This window comes from Gallus gallus, chromosome 1 (assembly GCF_016699485.2).
Source record: "Gallus gallus isolate bGalGal1 chromosome 1, bGalGal1.mat.broiler.GRCg7b, whole genome shotgun sequence".
Taxonomy (NCBI): Eukaryota; Metazoa; Chordata; class Aves; order Galliformes; family Phasianidae; genus Gallus; species Gallus gallus.
Window position 1 is genome coordinate 114,114,767 of NC_052532.1, and position 16,516 is coordinate 114,131,282.

At 56.3% G+C, this 16,516-nt stretch overlaps 1 protein-coding gene across 2 annotated transcripts; it reads right to left on the minus strand.

Annotated features, from left to right (window-relative positions):
* Positions 1-1,019: 1,019 nt before the first annotated feature.
* Positions 1,020-12,523, minus strand: LOC121107829 (maestro heat-like repeat-containing protein family member 2B). Of its 2 annotated transcripts, none has more exons than XM_040654050.1 (31): positions 12,018-12,523; positions 11,601-11,722; positions 11,320-11,442; positions 11,012-11,177; positions 10,777-10,875; positions 10,437-10,588; positions 9,930-10,073; positions 9,306-9,398; positions 8,954-9,023; positions 8,725-8,838; positions 8,566-8,639; positions 8,114-8,233; positions 7,861-7,968; positions 7,512-7,671; positions 7,344-7,384; positions 6,964-7,105; positions 6,511-6,563; positions 6,081-6,188; positions 5,664-5,783; positions 5,343-5,465; positions 5,065-5,220; positions 4,721-4,843; positions 4,330-4,409; positions 3,772-3,907; positions 3,563-3,655; positions 3,078-3,164; positions 2,777-2,900; positions 2,465-2,574; positions 1,851-2,003; positions 1,433-1,594; positions 1,020-1,277 (listed from the first exon to the last, which is right to left on the minus strand). In XM_040654050.1, the coding sequence occupies exons 1-30, from the start codon at positions 12,040-12,042 to the stop codon at positions 1,445-1,447; spliced, it is 3,369 nt and encodes a 1,122-aa protein (XP_040509984.1). In that variant the 5' UTR covers positions 12,043-12,523; the 3' UTR covers positions 1,020-1,277; positions 1,433-1,444. The 2 variants fall into 2 exon arrangements, with proteins under 2 accessions (XP_040509984.1, XP_040509980.1); XM_040654046.1 differs by having other exon boundaries at positions 1,176-1,232.
* Positions 12,524-16,516: the final 3,993 nt, after the last annotated feature.

A 16,516-nucleotide genomic window follows, 5' to 3' on the forward strand; every position in this document is an offset into this window, starting at 1 on the left:
GACCGAGAGGTGGCCTCATTAACATTTATAAATATGCAAAGGGTGTGCATCAGAAGGATGGAGCCAGGCTCTTCTCAGTCACATCCAGTGATAGGACAAGGGGTAATGGCTGCAAGCTGGAACATAGGAGGTTCCACAAAAATATGAGAAGACACTTCTTCCTGGTGAGGGTAACAGAACACTGCAACGGGCTGCCCAGAGAGGTTGTGGGGTCTCCTTCTCTGGAGACATTCAAAACCTGCCTGGACACATTCCTGAGTGACCTAATCAAGGCATTCCGGCTAAAGCGGGAGGATTGGACTACATGATCTTTCAAGGTTCCTTCCAACCCTGACATTTGGTGATTCTGTGATTCTGTGACTGGTATGGAGAAGAGACAGCAGCTATTACAATGAAGACTTAAAATATATATATATACTCTTTTCACTTCTTAGGCCAGGATTCTAGCATTTATTTTCTCAAGATAAAGAATACATTTTTTTTTTTTAGCTCATCTGTCCTTCTCTTTTCTCTTTTCTTCTTCTCTTCTCTTTTCTCCCTCTCCCTCTCCCTCTCCCTCTCCCTCTCCCTCTCCCTCTCCCTCTCCCTCTCCCTCTCCCTCTCGCTCTCCCTCTCCCTCTCCCTCTCCTTCTCTTCTTCCCCTGCTCTCCCCTGCTCTCCCCTGCTCTACTCTCCTCTCCTCTCCTCTCTCCTCCTCTCCTCTCCTCTCCTCTCCTCTCCTCTCCTCTCCTCTCCTCTCCTCTCCTCTCCTCTCCTCTCCTCTCCTCTCCTCTCCTCTCCTCTCCTCTCCTCTCCTCTCCTCTCCTCTCCTCTCCTCTCCTCTCCTCTCCTCCCTTCCCTTCCCTTCCCTTCCCTTCCCTTCCCTTCCCTTCCCTTCCCTTCCCTTCCCTTCCCTTCCCTTCCCTTCCCTTCCCTTCCCTTCCCTTCCTTTTCTTCTCTTTTCCCTCTCTTCTCTTCTTTCCCTTCCCCTCTCTCTTCTCTTCTCTTCTCTTCTCTTCTCTTCTCTTCTCTTCTCTTCTCTTCTCTTCTCTTCTCTTCTCTTCTCTTCTCTTCTCTTCTCTTCTCTTCTCTTCTCTTCTCTTCTCTTCTCTTCTCTTCTCTTCTCTTCTCTTCTCTTCTCTTCTCTTCTCTTCTCTTCTCTTCTCTTCTCTTCTCTTCTTCGCTTCTCCTCTTTTTTCCTTTCTTTTCTTGTCTTTTCTTGTCTTGTCTTGTCTTGTCTTGTCTTCTCCCTGCTGCACCATTGAAGAGAAAACTGTCTTACTCTCCTCCATGTCTCGCTAGAAAAAGGAGAGTCTCAAGTCACGACTGAGTAATTTTCAACTCAAACAGACTTTGAGAGGAAAAAAGAAAAGCTGCGTCCTCCCAGGAACCCTCTGGCAGAGGCAAGCTACAACTGGGACCGCAACAATAGCAAAGGCAGGAGTGCCAGTACCTGTCTGTGGGCTCAACGCCTGTGGAAGAAGCTGTCAATTGTGATGTCTGTGTGACAGCGGGTGAGGATGGCCACCGCCTGGCACAGGAATGGCGTGTTCGTGCTGTGCTGCAGGGACGACATGCAGCTGCGCAGGATGTAGATGATCGGTGAAAGATCAAGCTGAAAGAAGAAGGGGAGAAAGAATGACTTGCTGCATCCTTGACTCTGCAGGACCTAATCATGGACATTCAGCACATGAACGGTGCCTGCTCCCTTGACATGCCGCCAAGGCCTAAGCCTACATTTCACACCGGTCACCCTGTCCAAGCCCTGGCTCTGCGCTCAGGCTGTGCTTCTTTAGCACAAGAGGCAAACGGCACAAGGTGTAGTGCAACAGCCAACAAAAGTCCAAGGCTCGTGGAAGAAAGTCTCTTACATCCCGACAGATGTCCTTTCCATGCATCTGCAGAAAGGTGATCATCCACTTCCCAGCAGCACGCACACGCATTCCTTTGGCCTTCCGGAAGGTGTCCTTGATGGCCATCATGAAATCTATGGTGTGTTCCAGGGAGAAGCTTCTGCATACAATCTGCAGAGAAATGAGAAGCAGGAGAGATCCCATCACTGCTCTGCAGCAGCTCTTCCAAACATAAAGCAGTCTTGAGGGCATTCTTAGTTCAGCAGCTTGCCAGTCATTCAGGTGGCAATCACAACGCTCCTGCTGTCCTTACTGTGCTGTTTATACATAAGGTGGTTGAGCCTTCTCTCAGCTTCTCCACCCATGCTGTTTGCTTACATGCAAAGCCTACCTCCCAGCAGCCACAGTCACACGCGCGCACACACAGTCACACACACACGTGTCATAGAATCAGCTCCTTGCGTGGGGTGCCTTAAGGTCAGACGTAGCTCAGTGCCTCCTGCTACTTGCTGAGAAAAGTGATCTCAGGGTGACAGCTCATTCTGGAAACGGTGTGAGAGGCTGAGGGGAGCAGAGGGACGTGCAAAAGCCTACGCACTGAGATCGCACCACCCCTTTTTGGGTCCACTTACCCGCGCGATTTTGGAAGCGGTCTGGAGCTGACAGACGGTGCTGCGGTCATTCAGCCCCTCACACAGGCTCCCGATGTCTCCTGTCTGGATGACTCTGTTGGTCGCCTTGGCTGGAAAGAGCACAGGGAGAAAAGGGAAGTCATGCTTCTGGAAACGGAACCGCTTTCCACAGGGGAGAGACAGAGGACAGGGTGGAGAGGAGAAGAGAGCTGCGCACGGTGCCTCTCCCTCCTGTAAACTGGGCCCAGCCCGTGGGGTTCTGGTAGTGCTGCGGAGGAGAGCAGAGGGCTGGCTCACGCCTGCTCTACTCACCTTGGATTTGGAGAAGGGAGCTCAGACAGGTGACAGCCAACTGGCGGGAGGTGGGCATGGGGTCACACATCAGAGGCACCAGCAATCCCACCAAGGAGCCAAAGTGCTTGCAGGCGTCTCCTCTCTGCAGGGATGAGAGGCAGGAAAAAAGCTGTAGGCAGCCCCAGCTCTCCCTAGCTTCTCCCGCCTGTGCCTTCCCCACGGGGTGGGTGTCACAGCATGCACAGCTGAGTGGAGCTCGCCTGCCAGCTCAGGGGCACTGGGGAGGGAGCAGGGGCATGTGGTGGGGCTCTTTACTCACTCCACGCTCTTCACAAACAGCCAGCAGCTGGGAGCAGGTCTGCAGGGCCCTCTTGCGCTCCCACATGTTGCCTGACGTCATTGATCTCTGCAGGACGTGGGACAGAGCATCTGTATCACTGCGGACATCTTTTCTTTCCCTTCATGCCAGCCCTCTCCCAGTCCCTCATTTCCCAGCACTTTCCCTCAGGGCCTGCCCTGTGGCTCCACGCAGCCCCCCACCTCGCTGAGCACCGGCACTGCTGCCCCTGCTCTCTGCAGACACTCCTGCCTCCTAACCCAGGAGCTTTTCCTTGGCTGTGGCCTGCCAGGGGCTGCTTCTGCCTTTCTCCCTGCAGGGCCCATTTCTCTGCCCATTTCTGAGCTTGCAGTGAGCTGGCATGTCAGCAAGAGGTCCCCTCTCGTTGTCCTCTCAGTCCCCAGACCTCTGTCTCCGCTATTGACAGGCACCATGCTTGCTTCCTCCCTTGACCCACATGTACTCACATGGACTATGTTCTGGAAGAAGCCACTGGTGGTCTCTGTCTCGAGCAGGACCACCATGAGCCGGCCCAGAGCTTTCAGTGACGTTTGCAGAAGCTGAAAGCAGAAGAGGGGATTGAGCTGTGGCATCATGGTTGCTGCCAGAGCATAGGTTGTGTGTGCCGAGGAAGGGCTCCAACCAAGAGGTGGCTGTGAAAGTCACGGCAGGTTACCTGCAGGTACTGAGCTGCTTGCTGTGACTTCCTGATCTTCAGCATCATCTCCGCTGAAGGGTGTGTCACAATAGTCTTGCAGCACAGACTCAGCATGTCACACATGTCTTTGCTTCCTACAGATGGCTTCAGCTTGCTGAACAAAAAAAGGACAAAAAAAGGAAGAGAAAGCAGACAGGGCCTTTAGCAGTGCTCTCCAGGCTGGTTCAGACAACATCAGAGTTTCTTCTAACGGAACAGCTGCAAAGCCAACATCCCCAGCCTGAGCTGCTGAGCACTGTCTTCAGTTCCAGCATCACCCACCTCCTCCCCGGCATCAGTGAACCACCTCCTGCTCTGAAGGGAAGGAGACACCGAGTCTCCCTTCTCTCCCGTGCCAGGGGACAGGAGCACCAGGGCCTTTCTCCCTCCCAGAACCTCAGCTTCGCTGGGCACAGCAGCCCAGCCATCTCTCCTGTAGAAGTGACTCCCGACCCTCTGCCCCCTCCAGGCCTTCGGGAGCTACCCAGAAGGGGATCCACCATCCTGCCTTGCAACCCCAGAGGCTCCCACCCTTACCTCAACTGCTCCAGGGCCAGAACCACCTTGAGGGGCACTGGGGAGACAGGGGTGCCCAAGCAATACTTCTTCAGCAAGTCCTGCAAGTCCCAGAGAGACACGGTCAAAGTGGGCAAGGGGCAGAGCGAGAGTTCTTCCGCCAGACCCACAGGCAGACACAACTGCCACACACCAGCCCCATCACTCGCGCATTTCCCACGGAGGCAGTGCAGGATGCAGCAGCTGCACAGCTGGTGGACCTCGCCTGCTGCCCAGCCGCTGCCTGCCAGCACACAAGGTCCCCACCAGCCGGAGACGTGTGGCTGAGGGACACCCGTATGGCTCTGGGGAATTGAGCCTTGTAGCACAGCCCAAAACTCCGCTACAGACAGCCCTGGCTCTGGGCACTCACCGTCAGGATCTCCAGCAGCTTGCCCTTCAAGGAGGGGTTAAAGCAGGCAGAGTCACCCACTGCTTGGAAGGCAGAGCTGAAGTCTGTGATGCTCTGCAGCAGCGCAAGCGTGTTCTGCAGGTCCTGAGGCCCAAGAGAGAAGAACATTCTTTGAACTGCGGGAAGGGCCAAGGGCTGCAAGGGGAACACGTGGGGGCAACGCTAAGGGAAGGGCTTGCATCTTCATCTGAGCACAAACCAGTCCCCGAGGGACCTTTGGAAAGAGAAGGCCCATCTCAGCATCCCCCCACGTGGAGGGGCTGCAGCTGGGTGCTCAGACAGCCTGGCACGCTACGAGCTCTCACCCGGCAGCTGCAGCTGTAGAGCAGCAGGATGTTGCCCACCATGTCTCCCTCCAGGCGGGCCAGCAGCTGTTCCTTGGAGGCACGCAGTGCCAAGCTGCCGTGGGCAAGGATGAGGGCGCTGCGGGTGGCCTGAGCTCTTCTGCTGTCCAGCTCCATCTGTGTGGGAAGAAATGCCTTGAGACACTCGCTCAGCAGCCCCCGGTGCCCCACAATGCACCTGGGCTCCCAAGTGAAAATAAGGCAGCAGAAAGCCAAGATGGAAATGCGTAACGCTTCACCTTCTTGCGTCTGGAAATCCTCCCATTCTGGCCTCTGCACAGCCTGGACGCAAACATGGTGAGCGTGTCCAGGGCTGTGTGGAAGTTGGTCTCAGCAGCATGGCTGAGAAGAGAGATCATTCCCTGCACAAAAGAACAAGGGGCAGTTGGCGCAGGCCTGAACCTACTGGTATGGCCAGCCACAGTGGTGGGGCTGGTCCTCGCCTGAGGGAAAGAGCAGCAGTGAGGAGATCGAAAGGCTCGGAGCAGGGCCAGGAGAAGCGCTCTGCCCAAGGGACAGAGCGGGGATGCTGGCAGAAGCTGGCTGGGAAGAGACCTCACCTGGGCCTCAGAGGGCTCCTCTGCATTTGCTTCCTCCAGGTGTTGCAGGAGCTTCCCTTGGATGTGGAGGACTTCCTTACAAGCTCCCAGCACTGTCCCCAGAGCCTTGTACAGGAAGGACTGCATGGGAAGGGAAGAGAAGGGATGGGAAGGGAAGGAAGAAGCTGAGATGTGGCAGCAGCCTGACCTGCTGGGAGAGGGCCAGGTGGGAAGGACCCACGCTCCCTGGGAGACGCTGAGAGCAGGTGCAGGGCCGAGCTTTAGCCACCCCCAGGCAGTTTGCAGGGAAAGGCCCTCTGGGGGGCACGGGCCAGGGAAGCAGCGTGAGCGGCCCGTGTGAGCAGAGCACCACCCGCAGCCCCTGCACCAGTTGGGCACCTGCGGCTGCACCGCTGGGTAGAGCCGGGGGGAACCCACCTTTTCTCCAGAGCTGCTGGGAGAGCTGCTCAGCCACCGGCTCAGCTCGCAGCTCAGGCCCTTGGTCCAGGCCTCATCCTCCATGGTAGCCAGTGACGCCCTCAGGAACTGTTGGAGAAGAGGAGAAGCCAATGTTTCCTTGCCCTTTGCCTCTTCCCACATTCCCACATCGCCGCAGTCTTCTGGGGAGAGGTGACTGGAACAGCAGTCCCTCTCCCAGCTCCCCCCAGCAGTCCCTCCCTTATAGCCGCCTGCTGCTCTTCTCCTAGGACCCCCCTTGGGCTTGGGACAAAGAGGAAGAGGCAGCACCACAAAGGCATGCGGCCGCTCCACAGCAGCATTTGAGAGGCTGTTCCTGTCCTGTATGGGAGCGGGGCTCCTTGAGACAGGCAGACACTTCTCCGCACCGTGCCTTCCGGCAATGCTGTACCTTTAGGAGGCGCTGCTCCCACTCCGCAGAGTCCGGGAAGCTCTCATCTTTCCCTGCACAGCAACAAGAAGCAAAAGACCCTTGCTTGGGATCAAGCCACAAAGGAAGAGCTGCTGCAAACCTGGTTTGCCTGGGCACTCGGCACTGCCAAACTGGGACCTGCACACCCTACGCAATGACCTGTCCCTCCCCACAAACACTGTCCCTGCAGGAACACAGAACTGCTCCAAGACTGCTATCTGAGGAGACGTGGAGGGCCCATCTGTGCCCTGGAATGGGCAGATCCCCAGGGGGGAAAGCTCCCCGGGCCTCAGTGCTGTCTCCCTGGAATGGGAACAGCAGCAGAGCAAGTGCTGGGCTGCAGGCAATGCTTCCCCTCTGCCACGCTGCAGAGCTCCATTTTCACTCCCCCCCTTCCCTGCCTCCTCCCCTCCCTCCCCACCAGCACTTTACCTTTGAGGCACTGCAGCAGCAGGGGGATCTCAGTGGCCCACATGGCCCCCACAGCTCTGTGGATTTTGCCGTGGAGGCTCAGCATGAGGAGCAAGGCAGCGGCTTGGAGTTCGCTGCCTGCAAAAGGGCTCCCTGCCACCACCTGAGTGAGAGCAAGGAGAAGCAGGGTCACTTCTGCAGCAAGAGCAGCAGCTTCTCCCAGGAGGGAAGCGCAGCTTGGCTCTGCCCTGGCAGGCAAGGAGCAGCCAGCAACTTTGCCCATGGTGCTGCAAGCCCGGGAAGAGAATGGCATCCCCATGGGTGAGGCAGGCGCTGGCGTGCTCGGCCATGCTGCTTCCTCCTCGGGGCTCATGGCACCGGCCTCTGGAGCATCTACTCACCAGCAGGCGTGCCAGCAGTGTCTGGGGAGTCAGCAGTGGGCCTGTGGGGAGAAGGAAGTGCTGAGTGAGATGCCGAGACATGCTGTGCTCCCCCACGTGCACCTCCGCTGTCCATTCTTGGTGCTGTCACGGGTCAACAGAGCTCACTGGGGGAGTTTCTGCTCCTACCTTGAAACATGGAGCTGAGGAAATGGGGATCCAGGTCTTCTATCTCCCGCACCATCAGGTCCCCTCTCTCAGCCAGCGCTTGGACACAGCGGGAGACCGGGATCAGCATGCCGGTGTACTGGGCTGGCACCACGTACAGCAGCAGCCGGGGCCACAGGAGCTGTAGGGAACGAGGCGGTTGAGCGTGTCAGCTTTCCTGCCTCCGCTCAGAGATGAAGAGGACTCTGTGAATTTCCCTGAGTCTTGTGTGTTTTAGAGCACACTGGAGGAGAGACCGGGGGTGTTGGAATGGGATGAGGAACACGTGGTGTGAAGGCAAGGAGTGGCAGCAGGTCAGATTGTGACTCACTTTGCTCATCCCGCTCGCAGAGACATCCAGTGACCCCAGGATGTCCATACACAGCTCTTGGAGAGCTCCTTCTTCCTGGGCTTCCTGGGCAGAAAGGTCTCCGGCTGCCTGCACAACAGTGTTGTGGGAACACCGGTTACTCTGAGTTCTCAGGAGCCTCTCAGGAGGCTCAGGTGTGGCCCCACCAGTGCTTCTGTGCCAGCCTCTGAGCAGCACGGGTCTTCCAAAGGAAGATGCTGCCCGGTGTCCTTACCCTTCTTGCCGTGGTGCGGCTGAACTCCCTGAAGATGTGCCCCACCACATCCCAGGCTGAGCAGCTCCGGGCGTTAGCACTGAGCACATCCTTGATGAAGTGCAGAATGGCCCTCCTCACCTGTCAGGAGTCAATTGTGGGTTTGATTTTCCTGCTCGGAAGGCAAAGGGAAGCCACGTGCTCACTGGGGCAGCCCTTTGGGCATGAGCAGAGACAACAAGAGCAGAGGAGAAGCCTTGTCTCCTCAGGTGAGGGCCAGGCCTTAGCACCAGGCTGTGCACTTTCCATGCACTGCACAGGGACCTGACCGCTCCACTCTGCCTGCTCTCCCCACAGGAGCCATCGCAACCATGTGGACAGTGCCCCAGCACCTCCCTGGGCACCCCAGCCCTGCCTGTGTTGGCAGCAGCATCACCACCCCGACAGCGCTTTCCTTTCCCAAATCAGCTCACCTGGATCCTGGGGTCGCTGCACAGACACTGCACAGCCTCCACAACCTGGGGCAGCTTCTCGGTCATCGTGGGCTCTGCAAGAGATGCGCAGAAGCATGCATGGAGGCACAGCCCAGATGGCAAAAGGGATCCCTGGAAGTCCCGACCTGTGGTACTGACCATCAGAGCGAGCCAGAGCAGCGAGCAGACCCAGGGCTGCCACGCATCCAGCCTCCCTGTCAGCGCCCAGCTGTGACTGCAGAAACTGGACCGTTTCCTCTGGGCAGATCCGGGCTGCGGGGAGGAAATCCCGCACTGTGTTAGCAAGAAACTCGCACCCATTCCGGAGGTTTGTGAGAGAGGTTTTGGCCAGGGCACCGCCAAGCATCGTCAAGGCTCCTCTCCTTACCCTGCAGCAGGATGCAGTGGGTCAGCTCTGCTCTGTCTGCCTCGCTGTGCTCCTTGGTGTCATCGGAGAGCTGTGGGAACAAGGTCCATTGGAGAAAATTGTATCAGTACTGAGGATGGAAAAGAAACTTTGCTGCCAGCTCTCATCTCCCTTGGCACTCCCAGTGAGAGGACATGCAGACAAAACACAGCCTGACCCACAGCATCCCTGGGGGCACACACACGGATCTGGGGCAGCCACGGGCATGCAGGAGCTAAGGCTGAGCAGCCGGCAGAGGCTCGGAGCTTTGCAGTCCTCCTGAGACTTAGGCAAGAGGGAAGCTGCTTTGGGCGCAAGGATAGGCTCCCCTTACCTGGTAGAACACGGCACTGGTGATGGCCAGAAACTTGTCCTTAGGGATGACAGATGGAACTCCCTCTAAGGCCTCCAGGAAGACACTGAGGCTCTGCAAGAGACCAGGAGAGGAAGGAAGGGCTGAAGCCACGTCTAGCCACTTGGGAGCAGAGAAACCGATTCCCACTGGTTTGTCCGCTGGGAGAGCTCCTGCACAGGCGTTCTGGTTTGTCCGCGCCTCCCAGCAGCAGCAAGAGAGTCCCTCTGCTCTCAACCGAGCCCTGTTTGGGCATCGGTTGCAGGCATTTCCCACCCAGCAGCCCTCTTCTCCCCCATCAGATGCAACTGGACGTGGTCCCCCTGGTTGTTAGCACAGAGCTCCTCAGGCACCAGAGCCCCACAGCGGTGGTGCTGGTGAAGCCTCCCAGCCCCAGGAGGTGGGCCGCGGTGACTCCTGGCTCCCTTCTGGCTCCTGTCCGGGTTGTTCCTTCCTTGACGGAAGAGCTCAGGAAGCCTCAGACCTCCCTTGGACACCTATTCCGTCTTTCTCCAAGGGCTCCTGGCCTCCTCCCTGCATCCCGCTGACCCCTCGTGGCACTTGCACAAGCCCCACATCCACACTGAGCCCTGCAAAACGTCTCACCTTGGTCACCCTGCAGGTGTCTTGGACCTCCTGATACGGGTGCACGAGCCAGAGAAGCTGCTCCCAAACGTGCTCTCGGCACAGCTCTTCTTGAAGGAGGACAGCCATCATGGCAGCCACAGCCCCGAGGACAGCCTGTTTGTCCTGGAGAGGGATGGCAGAGGCCCAGCATCACAGACTGAACGTCTGCCCTTCCTACAGGAGGGCTTTCTCTTTCCCTTCCCCTTTCCCATACCCCCGTGCCCAGTAGGAGACGGGCTCTCTCTGGAGGGCAGGGAGCTTTTCCCCACACCTTCCTCCCCAGCTATTCCTGCCGCAAGGTTGTGACATGGGGCTGCTTCCTGGCAGGGAGATCCAGCCCCAAGCACAAAGCCAGTTTGGGGCCCTTTGCAGAGCCAGCCCGCTCCTTCTCATCACCCTTCTGCTCTCAGCCCGCTGGGCACAGGCAGAGCTGCCGACACGGATGTCCCCGCTGCCATCCCGGGCTGGGAACACAGCACTGCTCACCTTTTCCTCCTTGCAGTCCTGCCAGTTCCTCAGCACAGTGCAGAAGAGCTGGGAAAGATTCTGGTAGATCTGCTGGATTTCCATGGCAGGCCAGGGGCATTGCTTTCCAGAGCACAAGTGAACCTTGACTCCTTCCAGCCATTGTTTCACAACTGAAGAAAAACAAAACAAAACAAAACAAAACAAAACAAAACAAAACAAAAAAAAACCCCGAATAATTAATTAAAAAGAAAAAAAGAAAAAGATGAGAGACTGAGAGAAGAGGGAGCCTGTGAGAGCCTGCAGCAGGGCGAGGTGCAAGGGCTGTCCCGAGCCCCCCTGCTCTGGGGCCGGCACTCACCAGCACAAGCAATGCGCAGGATCCGGCCGCCTCTCACCCAGCCCACCACACTGCGCAGGCCGGCCAGCGTCAGCCACACGAAGGAGATGCACTGTGGAGCTGCAGAGGGGAAGGAGAGGGCCATGGTCAGAGCCCCGGCAGCGAGGGAGGAGGGGCTGCAGCCCTGCATCCCCCAGCTCAACGCAGATCACGCGCAGAGGGGAGAGACCCCTTCAGGAGGCTGAGGGCACTCTACCGTAGCTGGTGAACAGTTTGCTCAGGGTGAGGAGCACAAACTCCTTGGACATCTCCCCCACGGCCTTCAGGTGGCCCTGGAGCTCGGCCATCACCAAGCTGAAGTGTGTCCGGGCCAGAGCCACCAGGACATCGCTGGCAGCCATCCTCACACTGTCTGGCACGCCCTGAAAAAGAGTGACCGGTGACACGCGGCACAGGAGACTGCCTGAGGCCTTCCCTTGGAAGGGCTAAGCCCCTGCTGTCCGCCAGCAGAACACCAGCGCGGGCAGGCGGCTCCCTTTGCCGCCTTTGGGAGTGACCCCTCACCTGGGCTGCCGTCAGGTCCTGGGACACCTCAGCCAGCAGCCGGTTCACCACTCCGCACGGCGGGCGACTGTCACCTTCCCGCAGGACGTGCTCCAGCTCGCAATACGCCTGCGCTCGGTCACCCTGGGGACAGGGATCAGTCACGTTTTGCTTTGCCCTTCTTCCCGGGGAGCCGCCCGCTGCCACCCATCGCTATGCCGATGTGCTGCCAGGGCCTGGCACCCACAGGGCCGTGGCACTGGGGCAGGGCAAGGACTGATGGTTGGATGTCCCCATCTCACCTCCTTGTCTTGCAGGCGCTGCAGCAGCAAAGTCACGGCACAGGCGGGGACAGGGCTTGCCACCCTGCCTCTGGCCCTGCGACGTGTACCTCTGGGCACGCAGCCCACACAGGCAAAGAGACCTGCAAGGAAAGAGCAGAGCAGCTGCCACTGGTGTTGCTTGGAGCCAGGGCCGAGCATCCGGCCAGCTCGGGGAGAAACCCAGCCCCACAGCGTGGGGTGGGCTGTGCCGGCACATGTGTGGTCGGCACGGAGAGGGGAGAGAGCCTTCCCCTTGCTGGGATACTGGGGCAACCACGGTGGGTGGCTGCACTCAGCAGAGCAAGGACTGTGCTGATGGCGTGCCCTAAACAGGCATTGGTGGCACACATGCGCTCGGGCAGCGTCACGGTGTCCAGAGAGGTGGAGGGACCTCACCTCGAAGGGCTCTCAGCCGCTCCATCACAGCAGGAAATCTCCAGGTAGACACAATGCTCTCTCTGGGTCCTCTTCCTGCGCCTCTCGCAAGAGACTGAGCCACCGCTCCCACCGCTGCCACAGGGGTGGAAGAGGCAGTCACTGTGACATCACAGCGAGGAGTGTCACGTCACAGAGAATGACGTGCCCTGGGCTAGGGACCAGCCAGCATGCAGGGCAACCTTGCAGGCCCCAGAACACAGCACGTTTTTGTGACGCACTCAGCTCTGGGGTGGACGTGTTCTGTGCTGGATCAGGGAATCACCTCAGGTGATGGGGTGAGGGAGAGCCCCTGCCAGGCAGCAGCTGCCAGGTGCCATTGCTCAGCAGTAGCTTAGTGACTGGGGACTCCATACAAGGAGGCACTGCAGCCCCCATTTGCTGCCCAGACAACCTCTCCAGAGAGCTTTGCTGCCTTGTGGGGGCACGTGTCAGAGACATTAAAGAGACTCCACCACATGTGATCAAACAAGACCACCATCCACTTGCTGTCATTCAAGTAGGGTCATGGGAGGATGCCATGAGGAAATGGCAGAACATCAGAAAGGGACTTTGCATCCCTTGGAAAGACGCTAAAGGGATCGGGAGAGCCAGGAGTGTTCTCCTCTGTCCTCCTGAGCTCCCAGGAGGGTTCTCCTCTGTCCTCCTGACTGGTGTCTGGGTCCCAGAAGGACGGAGGAGGACAGAGGAGGTACATTACTGGCTGAGGGGACGGTGTCGGGATCGAGGTTTTGTGTACCCTGATCTTGGGCACGCCTTTGAGAGACCAGGTGTGAGCATGAGACGGAATGCGACTGAGTAGCTGGGGCCAAAGTGCTCTGGTGAGCAAGCTGGCTGGGCTGCTTACCAGAGCGTTAAACAAGACTTGATGGAGGAAGGGGATGGAGTTCCTTGTGACAGAGAAGGGCCTGGGAATGCTGTCTTTTTTAGTAAACTGTGTAGAAAAACCTCCCAGTTGTCCAGTAGGATCTTGTGAGGACTCTTCAGAGAAAATAGCATTGCCAAGAGCCCGCCTTAAACCTTCCTGCATCCCTCTAGAGATACCTGCACCCTCTGCTTCCCTACAGAGCCCATATAGCAATGCACACCACATGGGGAATAAACAAAAAGAACTAGAGATCCGTGCGTGCTTACAAGGATGTGATCTCATTGCAATCCCAGAGACATGGTGGGACAGCTCACACAAGTGGCATGCTGTTGTGGGTGGCAAGGCAAGGTGAGGTGGGGGACTTGCTCTTTATGTGAGAAACTGCTAGAATGCATTGAGCTCCACTGGGGGGGGGGGGGGGGGGGCGCCTGATGAACAAGTGGATAGCTTGTGGGTAAGAATTAAGGGGCGGGCTAACATAGGTGACACTGTTGTGGGTGTGTGCTACAGGCCACCTGATCAGGAGGAGGAAGTGGATGAGGCCTTTTACAAACAGCTGGAAGTAGCCTTGCCACCCCCGGCACTCGTTCTTATGGGGGACTTCAACCATCCTGATATTTGTTGGCAAAGTAACAAAGCCAGGCACACAAGGTCCAGGCAGTTCCTGCAGTGTATTGGTGATTACTTTCTGACGCAGGTGGTGGGGGATCTGATGTGGAGGGATGTGCTACTTGACCTTGTTTTTAGCATCGAGGAAGGGCTGGTAAGGGATGAGAAGGCTGGGGGCAGGTTGGGATGCAGCAATCATGAGGTAGTAGCGTTCAAGATCTTGTGTGGAAGAATCAAAGCAATAAGTAGGAGTGCTACCCTGGACTTCAGGAGAGCCTACTTGAAGGTATCCCACGGGCTAGTGTGTTAGAAGGTAAGGGGGCCCATGAGAGCTCATTGGCCCTTTAACTCCACTTCTTCCGAGCTTAAGATCAGTTGTGAAAGACAAAGCTGAGTTTTTTTTTGGCTCAAAGTTTGCTTTGTGAGGCCTTTCTTGTGATAAGACTCTAACTGACAACCGTGAATTATCTAGGGGGGGGCAAGTGGTGGGCGTCACCGCGCCACAATACTTCTGCTTATGACTGTAAAGATAAGCAGAAGGACCAGCAGTCTTGTTCAGGGGGTGTGGCTTGAAAGAGCTGACCACTGCAAAAGGTGATAATGCTTGCGCGTGGCAGCGCAGGCACCACTCCCTGCTGGCTTATGTGTTGGGGCAGGTGTGCCATGCTAACAGAGAGAAAAGAAGAAGAAGACAAAAAACTGAGAAAGTGGGGATAAGAGGCCCTCACTAAACAAAGGACTGGGGAGAAGAACTGCCAAAGAAAAGAAATCTTTGACAGAGCGTCATGGTTTTATGATTTTTGTTATCACTATTCCACATCGTAGCATCATGAAAAGCATGGGGAATTAAAGAGTTAATGGGACTGACAAGGGTTCTGTGGACTGACAACTTTCCGGATACCTGGTTCTCAGAAGAGAGCAAGAACTACATACCCCAGAGGACTTTGCGTTCAGAGGGGAAGATAAGACCCCCAGGTCACAGGACTTGCTCTCTTGCTCTCACTGCCTGGCAGTGTGTGGTTGTGCTCCCCAGCTGTTTCACCTTCAATTCCGAGCAAGGCCTTTGGCTTTGGACTCTCTCTCATTTTATTTGATTTATTAGTCTCAATTCCAATTATATTGTACTATATTGTGTTATCTTGCATTCTGATCTCATATTTAGTAAAATTAACGTGATATGAAAATAACTGTATTCCTTAGATGGTTGCCACTGTTCTGTCTTTGGGCCCAGCTCCCATCTCCCTACACACTCCCTTTCCCTTTTTGAGCCGGTGGGCCGGCGGGCCTGCTGTTTCCCTGTCACAGACACGGATGGATCTAGATAACTCCGTGACATGGAGGAATTCCCCGGGAGGAAGAAACCTCTTTGGAAGAACCCCCCGGGGCCTGCTTGCTGCAAAGCTTCCTGGCTTTCTCCCATCCCCCACAGTGATTGGACGAGATCCTGAGATCAGTGGGCATACTTTTATCCGCTGTTCTGGATACCCTCTCCAAGCAATTGGAAGAGAAGAAGGCTATCGGGCGCAGTCAACGTGGATCTACCAAGGGGAAGTCATGCTTAACCAACCCGACAGCCTTCTCTGATGTCATCACTGGCTGGGTAGGCGGGGGGAGAGCAGTGGATGTTGTGTGCCTTGACTTCAGCAAGGCATTTGACACCGTATTTCACACCATTCTCGTTTTGAAACTTAGAAAGTGTGAAGGAATCTCTGGAGATCGTTGAGACCAACCGCCCTGCTCAAAGCAATTCCCTACAGGAGGCTGAGCAGAAAAGTGTCCTGGATCACCCCCCTCAAGTTGCTGGCCGCGCTCTTTTTGACATGCCCCGGGGTACCATTGGCCTTCTTGGCCGCAAGGGCACACTGCAGGCTCACGGCCAGCCTGCTGTCCATCGGGACACCCAGGTCCTTCTCTGCAGAGCTCCTCTCCTGCAGGTCAGCCCCTAGCGCAAAAAATACGCAGCTGTGCTTTCTGTTTTGCTACAGGAATTAGAGAATAAGTTTCAAGACTGCCAAAACTTCATCCACTTCTTTGTTTCTTTGCAGCTCCATTTTCCGATGACATAAATACTGGCTGATACATAAATTACTGGGTGATTTTCAAATGGAACATGTAGAGCTGCAATCTAAAGCCTGTTCTCTTTATTAAACAGTAAAGAAATTAAAAAAAAATAAAATAAGTTTTGTTACTTATTATGTTATCTGATGCATTTTCTGAGGGCTGCTCTGAAAGTAATGCCTCTCATTGTATGGTGTTGGCCCATGACGTCAGAGGCGGATGCTGGTGGTGTGGCAGTAGGGGCCAAACCTTCCCACCGGTATTCCATGACGTTATTGCCGTGCGACAGATGGCAGCAGAGGGGCAGTCTGACACAATGGGTCTGACGTGGAAGTGCACGTGAAGCAGAGGTGTGTCACTGAACTCCTCCACGTGGAAAAAATGTCACCCACTGACATTCATCGACGCACACGGAGCGTTGAAGAAGACCAAGCAGTGGATGTGAGCACGGTGAGGTGGTGGGCAGTGGCAATAGCAACAGTAGGTCACCTCCGCTGCTGCAGATTGTTACAAGCACGGTATGCAGGCTCTACTTCATCACTGGTGAAAAGGCATAGCTCATGGTGGGGACAGTTTTGTGGCTGAGAATGTGAAGAGGTTTCAAGAGGGATTACAGCTTGACTCTGTGGAACCATTTTCAAAGTGAGTTAAAGCAGGATTTCTTTCCAAAAGTCTGGCAGCCTGTATCTGGATGGCAGAGATGTTGGCATTAAGGGGCTGCATGGCCCTGGGCAGCTGGGAGCAAGTCTGAGCCTTGCTGCCACTGGGCGCACGCACTCACACAAACAGGTGTGCACGTGTGCATGCGTGCAGACACGCACACACACGCACGCACGACTGCCCTACTGACAGAAGATACAGAGAAGACAGTGTTACTGAGTGCCTTCTCTGTCTCTGTCTATACTGCTGGAGGCTGTCCTGAGGA

Coding starts and splice junctions, on each gene's coding strand:
- LOC121107829 (XM_040654050.1), bottom strand. CDS start 12,042: ATGGAGCGGCTGAGAGCCCTTCGAG. Junction 8,839..8,953: donor CCACTGCATCCTGCTGCAGG/GTAAGGAGAGGA, acceptor TCCTCCCCGCAG/CCCGGATCTGCCCAGAGGAA. Junction 7,672..7,860: donor CTGCGAGCGGGATGAGCAAA/GTGAGTCACAAT, acceptor CGTTCCCTACAG/CTCCTGTGGCCCCGGCTGCT.